The sequence below is a fragment of the Curcuma longa genome, chromosome 4, assembly GCF_044706935.1.
Source record: "Curcuma longa cultivar G26 ecotype Majalengka, Jawa Barat chromosome 4, ITB_CL_G26_1.1, whole genome shotgun sequence".
Taxonomy (NCBI): Eukaryota; Viridiplantae; Streptophyta; class Magnoliopsida; order Zingiberales; family Zingiberaceae; genus Curcuma; species Curcuma longa.
In genome coordinates this window covers 18130330-18144471 of record NC_133864.1, presented here as the reverse complement: position 1 = coordinate 18144471, position 14142 = coordinate 18130330, and the positions used below count along the sequence as shown (strand labels likewise).

Sequence of the window (14142 nt, the reverse complement as noted above, 5' to 3'; positions counted from 1 at the left end):
ACAGAGGAAAACATTGTCTCAACTTCATTGAGATTTGACTTTTATCCACTTTAGTAATTTTATTCTGTCATAATTAACTCAATTATATTCTGAAAGCATATACCAATACAACCATATTTAATACATAGGAATGCATACTAGGAATTCATACTGTGATTTTTATGTCCCTCTATCAATAATGTATTAATTTATTGCACGATGGATGTGAGCATTGCAGGATGGATGTGAAGAAGACACCAGTGTGATGCCAATTTAGCATTTAAATTGAATGGACCAGTTAATTAATTAGTCATAGGAACTTTTAAATTTCTAGTAAATATAATTAACCTTTTTCATCATTTCTTCACGTGGACCTACGATACCACTTAAGTCATAATATTTAATTTCAACCCGTGCTTTATAAATTGCTTCAACGTGAAGGAAGAAATAAAAAATGGTCTCTCCCACACATAAATAAATGGTCATGTTTTCATTAATTTTTTTCAAAAATCAAAGCCATCACGTACACAGGCATAAATGTTTTTTTTTCTGTGGCCCTGACACATGACAGAATTGAATTGGCTACTCCATACAGATATTACTATAATAGATAAAAATTGAATCCCAATAAAATTCATAGTAACTAATTATAATTTTATGATTTATCTAATCAGATAGGATCATTATGTGAAATCATTAAGATGACAAATTCTACCTTTTACTATAATAATAAATATATTTTTAACGTAATAAATTGATACTTAGGTGATATATTTACTATGATAAAGTAAGGTTTGAATCCTCATGGATGCATATCCTTGGATAATTAACTCCTCTCACTTAGGAGGTTGTTTAGTATCATGATTTACCTCTCTTTCATAAAATCTTGAATTAGATAATGGAGGAATATCTCGGATGAGCATTATCACCTTTGCAATTTTTATGCCCCTATGTACAGTGTAGTGGTAAGACATTCAGCATAATACTCAAGTACTCATGGTTGAAATTCTAACTGTTGGATTGCAAGGGTGCAAATATAGTCCCACATCTAAAGCACATGGAAAAGATCATGGGGTTAAAAGGATGGAAAGTATCTCCATTGGTATGAGACCTTTTGGGGAGAGCCCAAGAACAAAGTCATGAGGGCTTAGGCCCAAAGTGGACAATATCATGTCATTATGGAGATATTTTAATTCCATCCGGACTAACACTAACTACGGTGCACTTTAAAATATTTTTTTAATAAAATAAAAAATCAAAGAACTCTACCAAATTAGAAGTCTTCTTGCACATGTTTATGCATTTTGATTTGAAAATTAATTTATTAAATATTTGATGTTATTGTTAATCGACGAGAATTATACAATAATTTTTTACAATTATTTTAAAATTTTAAGTAATTTTAAAAATTATTTTCATTAATTTCTAAAAGCTATAATTAAATTATCAATAATTTTTTAATTAATTAAAAATCGATATTAGATAAATTATAACTCAATTTTTTATACTATTTAAAAATAAATAGATTTAGTTCAGTAAAATTACTGAAAGTTCGCAATTTATTGAGTTGGAGACCAACCCAATTTTACAAATTTTAGATCTGATTTATCATATCTTTCATTTTGATTTAATTTTTAATTCGTGTTAACTAATTTTGAATCAATTTTATTCTTCAGTTTAAAACTTTAATTTTTTTTATTATTTTGGTCCAATTAATTGCTTCATGATCAAATTCAAGAGTTGATAAATTGAACCTGAGACAATTATACAATATGGATTTAACTTAAATTTAAATCATGCACCTATTTTTTAAAATACTCATTTTTTTATTTTTCATCGGTCATTGTAAATTCAAAAGTGCTACATTACTAACGTTGACAGATAACTTCTGCAATTCTTTCTACTATTATAAAATTATTTGAATCTCGAATTGGATACTTCAACTTAGACCTGCCCACGGGCCGGGTCCAGCCTGGACCCGGCCCGGACCCGGACCGGGTCAACGGGCCGGTTGGCCCGTTGACCCGGTTAGCCGGGCCAAACCGTAACCGGCCCGGCAGCCTGCCGGGCCGGTTAAGGTTCAAGCCCTCTTGAACCGGCGGTTCAGCCGGTTAACCGGCGGTTTGAACCGCCGGTTCAAGCTTTTAAATTTTTTTTTTAATGCTATAGCCGTTGGAACCGGCGGTTCCAACGGCTCTGAACCGCCGGTTAACCGGCGGTTTGGAGCCGTTGGAGGCTTTTTATTTTTTTTTTTTTGATTTTTTTTTCAACGGATAAGATCATTTGACCGTTTTTTGATCAATGACTATGATTTAGTGTCCGTTATGATCCAAATTCTATAAATAGGGAGCTCATTTCATCATTTTTCACACACTTCTCTACTCTCTAACTCTCATTCTCAATTTCGTAAGTTCGCGTTCATTCGTTTCCGAGCTCCGACTCTGTCTTTCGACTACAATGGAAGGAGGCCGCGGTGGAAGTTCTTCACATCGATCTCGGAGGGGGAAAGAAATAGCACACGAGGATCCCATCATCCAATCCACCGACGATGAGATCGAGGCCGCCCAACACCTTCCGACGCCCGAAACACAAGGAAGTAATGATGCAATTACTTCTAAGGTTCGGGAACCTCCTCCTCTTAAATCTACTATTTTTACAAAACATTTTGAGAAAGTCACTCTTCCGTCGGGAGAAATGCGTGCAAAATGCAAGCATTGTAATGCTTCCTACAAATTTCAAGCCGGCGGCGGCTATGGGTCGTTAAAACGACATGTAGAAACGAAGCACCCGACAGAATATGGACTTGACTTATCTCAAACACAATTATCTAGATTTTCTATCCGGTAGTAGTACTGATTCTGGTTTATTTTTATATTCTGATAATAAATTAAGAGAATCATTAGCTAAATTTGTTTCCGTAGAACATTTGTCTTTTAGTTTTGGATCTAAATGTACTTTTGAAGATTTTTGTAAAGAATCCCTTAATCCTAGTGCTAAACGTGTTCCTAGGACTACTCTTACCCGTACAATTAAAAAATTAGTAAAACAAGGAAAAAAGAATTTAATTGATGAATTTAGTAAATTAAATAATAAAGTTTCTTTATGTGCCGATATTTGGAGCGATCATTGGCAAACTCATTCCTATATGGGTGTGACTTGCCATTGGATTGATAGCTCTTGGATCCTCCAAAAACGGTTAATAGCTTATAGAGTTTTTGATGAATCACATTCTGCTCATAATATTGCACAGTTATTATGTTTAATTTTAGAAGAATATGGATTAACTCATAAAATATTTTCAATATCATTAGATAATGCTAGTTCTAATACCGCTTCTATAGACGAATTAAAATTTATTTGTCAACCTGTTATTGGTGGTTTATTTTTTCATATTCGTTGTGTTTGCCATGTTTTAAATTTATGTGTTCAAGATGGATTAAGGCTTTTAGAAAATTATATTAAACCAATTAGAATAGCAATTTCTTATTTATGGTCTCATCCATCTATGATGAAACAATGGGGTAGATTTTGTAGAGCTAATGGAATGAGACCTAAAAAATTTCCACGTGATGTACCAACACGTTGGAATTCTACATATCAATTATTACAAGATTCATTTCAATATAAAGATTTATTATGTTTATTTTTTGCAGAAAATAGTAATACTAATATATATTTATTTTCACAACAATGGAATATTTGTAGTAGTATTTGTGAAATTTTAAAAGTTTTTAATGATGCAACCGAACAACTTTCCGGTGTTTATTATCCTACTGCTCATTTAGTTTTAGTGAATTTTTGTAGTATAGTATTAATTTTAAATGAACATATTAATAATGAAGCTTTAACTTCTTGTATAGTAGCTATGAAAACAAAATGGGAAAAATATTTTTATTTAATTCCTGAACTTTATTTAGTTGCATTTGCTTTAGATCCTAGATTTAAATTAGAAGTTTTACAAGAAATGCTTACTTTATATTATGACGCTTTAATTCCTGTTAAAGATTCTTCTTCTCCTAATCCTGCTAATATTATATATATTATTAGAAATTATTTATCTGATATTTATAATCAATATTATGTTAAATATGGAACACAAACTAATATTTCTGAAACACAACAACAAACTACTAATGTTAATTTAAAACTTTCAAAAGCACAACTTTTATTAAAAGAACGGACGAAACGTCCACGAGGATCCTCAAGTTCCACACAGGAACTTGAGAATTATTTTACCACTTCTTTTGATTTTAATGAAGCAGACAGCGAAGATTTCGATATTTTGAAGTGGTGGTCACAGAAGGCTTCAAGTTTTCCCGTTCTCTCGGTAATTGCCAAAGAAATTTTAGCATGTCCAGTGTCAACTGTTGCTGTGGAGCAGACATTCAGTGCCGGCGGCAACATATTAGATGAACGGCGATCAACTATGTCTCCCGACTCATTGGAAGCCCAAGCACTACTCGACGATTGGACCAGAGCCGAGAAGAGAATCCAAGGAATGCAACTTTCAGAAGACGAAGCCGAAGAATTTGATACGGAAGGAACGAATACGACGGGAGGAACGGGAGGAAATGGAAGTGAGTGAATGAGTGATGTAAAAGGGTAAAAATGTAAAAGAACTACGTGGGCTTTGATTCCCCTATACCCTAAGGGGATACGTAGGCAACTTAATAAGTGCAAGCCCTTTTTTCAATAAATTTTAAGTTTTAAATTTAATAAATTTTAAATTTTAATTTTTTTAATATAATAATCTCGAACCGTCACGAACCGTGGCGAACCGTGAACCGAACCGTGAACCGGCGGTTCCGAACCGTGAACCGTAACCGTCTTGGGCGGTTAAGGTTAAGGGTCGACCTCCCACGAACCGTCGAACCGGCGGTTCCGAACCGTCGAACCGGCGGTTCCGAACCGTGGTCGGGTTTTATTCTTCAGTTTAAAACTTTACTTTTTTTTTGTTATTTTGGTCCAATTAATTCCTTCATGATCAAATTCAAGAGTTGATAAATTGAAGCTGAGACAATTATACAATATAGATTTAATTTAAATTTAAATCATGCGCATCTATTTTTCATCGATTATTTTTAATTTTTCATCCATAAAAAATACTTATTTTTTTTTTAAATTTTTCATCGATTATCAAATTAAATTCGAAAATACTAACTATGCATGACAAATTAACTTGTGCAATTCTTTCTACTATTATAAAATTGTTTAGACCTCCATCGGATACTTCCACAATCCCTCAATATAATTTTTTTTTTCAAATCAAACATCAATTGGGATCGAACTACAATGCTTTAAAATTTTCTAATAAGAAATTAAACTAGTGATTTATTTAATCAGTTTCTCTCATCTACTTGCAACCCACTGTCCCCGTCCTTCTTCTCCTTATGATGTATCATTCACTCCTTTCGCCCCCGAAGTAAACACGCCGACAGTCCTCGCTAAGAAGGCGTCTGTTAGGGCTGCGTTGGACGTCAAAGCAACAGCAAGAAAATCAAGAACCTGAAACAAGAGCATGCAACAACATGCAGCAGCAATTAGCTAGATCTCATATTTTTGAAGTAGTTGCACCAACACAAATTAAAGGCGAAGCGACCAGACTGACCTCCTCTTCAGCTACGCTTAACTCGGTCATCTTTATTGGATCAGAGATTTCCTTGCGAAATGAAACGACTTCTGTGAGGGACAGTGGGGTGACTACGAGTTCGTCGGTGACCATGTACATTAGTTCCTGACAGTAGCTTCCACGTGAAGAACTTGTTCCTCTGGGTTGACTTTTGGGGTCTATAAGTGTTGCCGTATGTGCCCCGTTATGGTTACTTGGTTGGCAGTAGAAAGTCGTCGCACTTAGTTTGCAGCTGCAGTAACATGTATAGTAGGTAACTTGCTTCTCCTCCTCCAGTCTAATGACTTGATTCTTGCAGTTGAAATATGGCGCAAGCTTAGGATTAAGCAATCTCTCTTCGCAGCCTGCAACCATGTAACCTGATGACCGCAAAAGCTCTGCACTACCATACAATTTATTAAGACATCCTATCGATTGGAATCGACTGCCCAAGTGTCTCTTCAGAGAACCCAATGGAAATGTGAGAAAACTGAAAATTAAATCAACGAAGTCCTGACTCGCCACAGCATACAACACCTTGTTACGAGTAAGAACCATGTCGAGTTTGTAGATCTTCTTCTCCTTATCAAACGCCTTTTTTTCAACCGTTTTTTCAACTGAAGGATCTGAAAACTTGGGTGTGATGTCTTCTCCATTTTGCAATAAAACATCAGCTAGCGGAGTGTCGGAAACGAGGGACCTTTTAAGAATACGTAAAACCTGAATGCATTGAATTTATCAATTGAATTACCATCAGCTAATGAAGTAGAACGACAAGGAATTAGAAGATGCCGAAGAAAAATAAATGAAAACTTAATTACCTGTTCTCGTTCAATCTTTACCGATCTCTCTTCCAGGTGGTTACAGTCACCATTACCACACTTGTTTAAAGTCGAAATGAGGTCCTCAACCAAAAGTATACAAAGAGCATCTGTAACGACAAATTTAGCCCCTTGGATGAATACGCCATGAAATTCTTCATAATTAACATCATCTCGATTCAGATCATAACTAACTGCCTTATTAATGTCACCACCACACTGGCATTTGAGGCCTGAATAATAGCTGTAGCTAAACCGATGGCAACTATTGGAACATTTATATAGCTCTCCCATTTCATCGATATTAATCCTAAGTTTCTGGCATTTAACTCCAGATGAATTCACTGGGTTGGTCAACATCGACCTGCAGGCTGCCGTCATCAGGTACTTCTCATCGAGCTGCTCAACGCTTTCGTAAAGCTTATCGAAGCAACCCAAGGACGACTGCTTGTTGAGAAGTCGGACGACGGTGCCAACAGGCAGCGTGAGGAAGCTGAGGAGAACATCCACGAAATCCAAGTCCGATTCCACAAAAACTACGCAGTTCTGAGTCTTGTTCACAAAGACTTTGAGGGTGATTTGCTGCTGATCAGTGGCCATATATGTCTAATTAGCTCGGGCAACGTCCGATCCGTGGAGGAGATAAAGCAGAGAACTTGTTTGGATTTTGTGCAAACACTGGAATACTTATAGTAACTTGCTGTGAGGCTCATTCGAGTTAACTGGAAATTAGCATGCAGAATTAATTGTAAGAGTCAAATAGTTGCTTAGGAATTTTAAAGGTATTCAAATTTTTGGAGGCCGCACGTGCTATGAATGCAGTTACCAGTGAGAATCGTAGAAGTCAATAGTTACTTAAGAATTTGTCAGTTCTGGAGGTGTAATTTCGGCACGCTAGGTATAGTATAATAAAAGAGAATGAAATAAAATGAAAATACAAAATAAAAAACAAGTCAAATATTAAGGAATCAAAGATCTTAACAATTCTATGTACAAATTAAAATTAACCATGATATCAAAGAGATATATGTACCTATAAAATTGAAAATTAATTTAAAAAGCATACATTAAATATAAATTACTAAATGGATAATTAAAAAAGATATATATAAATTTAATCTTATTTAGTAAGTCAAGAAAGTAAGATACATCATAATTTCATATTACAATATTAATTATATCTTTTGGTTCTTTGACTTATTCATATTTAGATATATAAATATATCTATAATCATTTACTATTTTTATATTAATTGTTTATCAATATTTAGTGTTGATATTATCATTCATGAATTATCATCATCTTTTATTATCAAGTAAAGTAATTCTCCATTATTATTTGTTTAATCATCTGACTGATCAACATGTACAAATGTTCGCACAAATAAATCCATACGTTGAGCGATCAAATACTGTAATATAAGATTAGACTCAAAATTTTTATCTTTTAATATTCTACATTTACATTTTTATTATTTTACTTTAACTCTTTTTACAATAATTATTAAATTCTGAATTCATATCTTACAAATGACCAACCTAATTATTTTATAACTCATTTTATGATTTTTAAATATTATTTTCATCTCATTTTTAAAAACAGTTATACAAACATATATAATCAATTTTCTTTATTTATTCATGTAGAAGCATAAATATATGAAAATCAAACAAAAATTTAGAATCGTAGCGGTTGTGCTCAGCGCGAACTTGTATTTACAAGTATGATATAAAAATGACTCAAAAACTCAAATCAATATCCAATAATTAAAATAACATGAAATCTCAAAATTTTCTAGAATTCGAAGCTGATGGATGGGATCTTGATCATGCTACCTCGTTAAAATTCTACTTCCTACATGAAACCTATTACTATACCAACCTAAAACAGGATATAATACTATCTTTTTCAGTAATTGACGAGATTAGATAGATATTTAGTCGATTTGGATCACTCGATCAATTGTACCCTGCATGCTTTTTCCCTAATAAGTCTAGGGCAATTTGTACCTTCATTCCATTAGAGACATGGAAAGGTTATCAGGACTAGCAGGGACAAAAAGAAAAACTAAATGATACCAGATTCACCTTGAGAACGACTGCTTGCTACTGCTAGGTGCTGGAATCTAGGAAAAGAAGCTGTTGTTCATGTTGTTGCTGGAAACCCAAGAGGAAATGAAAGGAGTGATGGTTTACTGGAAGAAAGGTGATCAGCGGGCTTGCTGTTGGCTGGAAGAACAAGAGAGCTTTTGCTAGGGATGAGTAAAACAAAAATGAAGAAAACTACTGGGACAGTGAAAGAAAAGGAAGGAGCACCTTTTTCCTCTTCGCCGGTGGCCTCGACTAGCTCTGGTAAGCTCCGGCGGCTGCTGCCGAGAAAAATAAAGGCTGCTGTGGTGGCTGTGGTCGGCTGGAAAAAACAACAAAAGAAATGGAAGAGGGAGAGCTGCTGCTCTTGAGAAGAGAAGGAGAGGGGAAAGAAGCAGGAGAGAGATTGCTGCTGTTGTGAACAGATTGAGAGGAGAAATAGAGAGTAGAGTCGGTGCATGGAAGAGGGCCGGCACCACCTGAGGCGGTGGGAGGGAAGACACGTAAGAAAAAAAAGAGAAAAAAAAAAGGAAATAGAGGAGAAAGGTGGCGAAGAGCCGAAGAGGCCGTGAGTTTGCAACGTCCGCGAACTCATATCAATCTTGTAGCTCAACCTTTCTCTTTACCCTTTCTTTTTCTTTAATGGATTTCCTTTCCCTTTTTGTTAGTGGATTTTTTCTCTCCTTCGTACATGAGTCACAATAAAAAGGCATAAAGGTAGGCTAAAGTTCATCTTTCAAACTGTAGATTTTGAATTGTAAGTCAGACATGAATATAATCTCCCCCAAACATAATACATAGAAATGCATACTGTGATTTTTATGTCTATCAATAATGCATTTATTGTGTGTGATGTGGCGGAATCTTTTCACCTCCACGTGGCTCATATAGTCAACAATCATGTTGATCTATCAATCAAAGTCAAGATGTGTTAGACACAACTCAAGGAGAATCAAGTCTAACCCGATTGAGATTCGAGTTAGATTGAATTAGTATTATTTCTGTCTCAGTCTTAGATCTCGGTAACCCTATGTCTCAACCGCAAATCTCAGTCTTGGATGTCAGTAACCACTACAAGAAAAACAGTCATAGACATCGGTTTTCCACCGATGTCTATGAGAAAATCGACCGATGTCTATGAAGGCGATGTAAAAGGTCTGACATTTTAGACATCGGTTTGTAACCGATGTGGTATATATTAACAACATCGGTTTGTAACCGATGTAATACCGATGTAGTATAACTCAACGACATCGGTTATGCAACAGTGTAAAACCGATGTAATATCTGTTTAACATCAATTTTAACAACGATTTTCGACCGATGTAATATCACTTAACGACAACGCTTTCAAACCGATGTCATTGATTTTAAAACTGTTGTAATAACATTTAATTTTTTATGATGTTTGTAAATGATGATCGAGCAAGAGTGACATCAATCTAATTCCCAATAGTACAAAATTATCATAATATTATAAATTCACCCAACAAATCACAAATAGAAAAGCACCGATGTATTTAATCACCTCAATATTTACAAATAACCAAAAGTAACTAATACAAATATTTTTCTTACAACATATTACACATTCCCTCAGCGTTTTCATCTCCAGAAGGATCACCTTCAGCCCCATCGTCGTCTTCCTGGTCTTCGCCATATTGTTCATCATCATCCTCTTCGTCCTCATCTGAATCACCAGAAGCCTGAGCAGGGTTTGCAAGTACTGACTTGGGTTTCCACTCTTTATTAGGCCCCATCGTCCTCTTTCTGGTCCCACGGATGGCTGATTGGCTGATATATAAGAATGGTATGAATACAAAATCAAGTAAATGATCACTAGTAGGTGTCGAACCAATGAATTTTGAGGCACCAAAAGAATCTTGTGATTAAAGCTTACACAAAGGATTGCATGGAAGTTGTCCATATCATCTGGATCTGAAACATTGGAAAATGACCATACTCCCTGCACAAGTACAGTAACTGATCGATACAAGTTCCATAAAAAGTGCTAGTATCATGCTATAAATTTGAACCTCACCAATGAACTAAAATTTTACCAAAATGCACTAAAACAACACTTAAAGAAAAACCTGGTTATACACCACCCATACTACAATGGGCTTGAACTTGGATGTAAGATTTGCAGCAGCTTTTTTCAAGCACATGTAATTTTTTTTAACCTGCGATATTTAAAGATGTGACACAGATATTCTCTAGATGACAAAACCTTACACAATTATAAGTTAGACCTTAATCAGACATATTTTCTCAAATTCAAGTTTGAAAGTAAACACAAGGACTTATAAGTTAGGCCTTACAGCATCATAAACTGAATTTGCTCTGACTTCTGAGTTTGTAAAGGTTGCTAGGTACTTGATCCACTCAGCTCTCTTAAGACACCCATATACAAATGTAAGATTTGAGTAAACACTGAGAAGCAATTTGATCTGAAGTCATTCCCTTGAAGCTCTCAAGGAGGCCCAGCAACTACAAGTTACATGAATTAGAAAGGAATTAAGAAACACAGACAGTGAAGGCAAATGTTTAGACTTCTCAACAAGATAGTGAGTTTCAAAGTTCATTGCACGAACATAACATCTTAAGGAAATTTTCCATAATTTGGTTTTGACTCTTAAGAAATTTACCACAAACATCATATTCGATCAAGTCACGTTCATGTGTGATGCTAGGTGGGGCATTTTAAGCACCTCCATGGCGATTCAGAAGTAAACCCCGATACAGGGCAGCAAGGTGGATAAGCACAATCACCAGTACTAAGAAACAAATCTGCAACATATATTAAAAAACAGAATCTGATAAGCAGATGAATCTGATACAATCTACTGAGATGAACCTTTTCAAGCACCTCCATGCCTTACCGGATCATTGAATCAGATGAACCTGATAAGCAGAGTCTGCAACATATACTAAAAAACAAAATTTTCATTATGATGTCAAACAATAATTCCGAAACAAGAAAGTAACATCAATTGAGTCCAATCAGCACCAAATTGCGTCTAATTTTCATTAGAATTGCAAATCAATTTAAATGCCCATCTCAAGCTACAAAACAGAAATGAGATATGACAGTTACATATGTAATTTTAAGGGAAAAGATAAAAAAAAAACCCTTAAATGAACTACCTTAAAGAGCAAGGCCCTGTGACGTGATAATCCAATCTCAAGTGACCCAAGAGGAAGAACAATAGTGTTCAAAGAATTCCGCAATTCCAAGCTCTTGACTGTCCTCCTTCTCTGCATATCATTAGTATCATCAACTGGCAGATTGCACGAATCATACAGCAAAACAAAATGGAGCCGAAGGCAGAGAAAAGATAGGAGGGGATGGTGAAGAGGGATCACCTGGGTTGCGCCGAGGCAGAGAAAAGAGAGGATATTTTTGCTTGTCGACGGATCACCTGGGTTGCTAGGTTGCTGGGCCACTCGAAGAGATAGGAGGGGATGGTGAAGACCTCGACGGCGCTGACGAAGGCGAAAGAAGATGAAGCCGAAGGTGTGGAAGTGGAGCCGAAGGTGTAGAAGTGGAGCCGAAGGTTGCGGAGGAAGTGGAGACGATTGTCCGGAGGAAGCGAAGCGGCGGAGATGTCCCGACCGTCGATTGAGAAGGGGAGGAAGTGGAGCCGAAGGTGTAGAAGTGGAGCCGAAGGTTGCGGTGGAAGTGGAGACGATGGTCCGGAGGAAGCGAAGCGGCGGAGATGTCCCGACCGTCGATTGAGAAGGGGAGGAAGTGGAGACGAAGGTCTTCTGTGGAGTTGAGGGGGGAACGCGTAGGTGGCGGTGTCGTTGAAGACGCGGCGGTGGAGCGGTGTCGTTGAAGACGCGGCGGTGTCGTTGAAGACGCGTCTAGGGTTTACAAGGGGTTAAGTCGGCCGGGTGTAGTGTTGGAAGCGCAGGTTGGAAGAAATATTTGGAGGGAGAGAGGGAAAGAAAAAATCTAAATATACAACGGTTTTAAATTGTTATTATAGCTTTCAAAACCGTTGTTGAAAGCGCAAATAGACACCGATTTTAAATTGTTGTTATAGCTTCCAAAACCGTTGTTGAAATCGCAAATAGACAACGGTTTTCAAACTGTTGTCGTAGTCTTCAAAAATCGTTGTTGTAGGCGGACATAGACAACAGTTTTAAAACCGTTGTTGTATCCTCCAAAAACCGTTGTCGCAGTCTCCCATCAACCTCTCAAAGACATCGGTTTTTCTTAAAACCGTTGTAAAAAAGTAAAAGACATCGGTTTTGCCATAAAACCGATGTCTTTTGAGTGTTGTTAAAGACCGATTTTCTTGTAGTGAATGTCTCAACCTTATATCTCAGTCTTGGATGTTTACAACCTCACGTCTAAGCCTCCGATCTTGGCCTTGGATTTCGGCAACCTCATATCTCAACCTTGGATGTCAGCAACCTCACGTCTAAGTCTTGGATGTCAGTAACCTTATGTCTAAGCCTCCGATCTCGGCCTTGGATGTCAACAATCTCACGTCTAAGCTTCTGATCTCAACTTTGGATTTCGGCAACCTCATGTCTCAACCTTATATCTCAATCTTGGATATCAGCAATCTCACGTCTAAGCCTCCAATCTTGACCTTGGATGTCGGCAACCTCAATCTAAGCCTTGGATGTCAACAACCTCATATATAAGGCTCCGATCTCGACCTTGGATGTCGGCAACCTCAGTCTAAGCCTCCAATCTCGGCTTTCGATCTCGACAATCTCATGTCTCAATCGCAGATCTCAGCCTTGGGTATTAGCAACCTCATGTTTAAGCCTCCAATCTCGGCCTTAGATGTCAGCAACCTCACGTCTAAGCCTCTGATCTTAGCCTTCGATCTCGACGACCTCATGTCTCAGCCTCAGATCTCGACCTTGGATGTCAGCAATCTCAAGTCTAAACCTCCGATCTCAACCTTGGATGTCGATAACCTCACGTCTAAACCTCCGATCTCAACCTTGGATGTCAGCAACCTCACGTCTAAACCTTCGATCTCGACCTTGGATGTTGGCAACCTCACATCTAAGCCTATGATCTTGGCAACCTCATGTCTCAACCGTAGATTTTGACCTTGGATCTCAGCAACCTTATATATATCTTATCCTCAGATCTTGGCCTCTGACCTTGGCACCATTCCTCCCTTGGCTTTAAATCTCGGCAACCTCATTGTTTTAGCTCCAAACGTTGTCTACTCTTAAGACTACTCAATATCGATTTCACTTGCTTATCCCTCTTCAGGCCAGACCAGCCCTTTACAAAGTCTACTGAGAACACATGTAAACAATGACTGCGAATATTCCAAAACACAAAAAACACCGTAGAGTTCTTGTTCCCTTGAGACCATCCATTAGACACGTGACACTCAACTAATGGAAAGACCACCAACAACTATCAGATATAGTCCGCTCATTAGCTTTGATGTGGAGATTTTCTTTCGACAACTATATAAACCCTAGGAAATGTGAGTGCAAAGGGGGCTCTCTCTCTCACACACACTCTCATCAACTCCATCAAGTTGTCTCTCTCTATTACTTTTCTTCCTACTCTAGCTATATACCTCAAGTAAATCATAATTTAAGTATCGGAGTGATCTGTCGAGATTCTTCTCCAGTACCATCCTAACTCTTTTGTTACAA

The 14142-nt window shown here is 36.9% G+C and overlaps 1 protein-coding gene and 1 long non-coding RNA gene across 2 annotated transcripts; both read right to left on the bottom strand.

Moving 5' to 3' along the window:
- Nucleotides 1-5360: 5360 nt before the first annotated feature.
- On the bottom strand, nt 5361-7008 carry LOC141827871 (uncharacterized). The gene is made up of 3 exons (XM_074715205.1): nt 6409-7008; nt 5588-6307; nt 5361-5484 (listed from the first exon to the last, which is right to left on the bottom strand). Exons 1-3 carry the CDS (start codon nt 7006-7008, stop codon nt 5368-5370), a joined length of 1437 nt encoding a protein of 478 aa, XP_074571306.1. The 3' UTR covers nt 5361-5367.
- A 3022-nt stretch (nt 7009-10030) lies between these two features.
- On the bottom strand, nt 10031-10941 carry LOC141826109 (uncharacterized). Its single transcript, XR_012601611.1, has 4 exons — nt 10818-10941; nt 10590-10679; nt 10397-10462; nt 10031-10290 (listed from the first exon to the last, which is right to left on the bottom strand). It is a non-coding gene; the product is annotated as an uncharacterized LOC141826109 (long non-coding RNA).
- Nucleotides 10942-14142: the final 3201 nt, after the last annotated feature.

Excerpts from the sequence above, each read along its gene's own strand:
- LOC141827871 (XM_074715205.1), bottom strand. The coding sequence starts at position 7,008 with ATGGCCACTGATCAGCAGCAAATCACCCTCAAAGTCTTTGTGAACAAG. Across the intron at positions 6,308-6,408 it reads TAAAGATTGAACGAGAACAG|GTTTTACGTATTCTTAAAAG; the intron begins GTAATTAAGTTT and ends CAATGCATTCAG. Across the intron at positions 5,485-5,587 it reads TAAGCGTAGCTGAAGAGGAG|GTTCTTGATTTTCTTGCTGT; the intron begins GTCAGTCTGGTC and ends CTCTTGTTTCAG.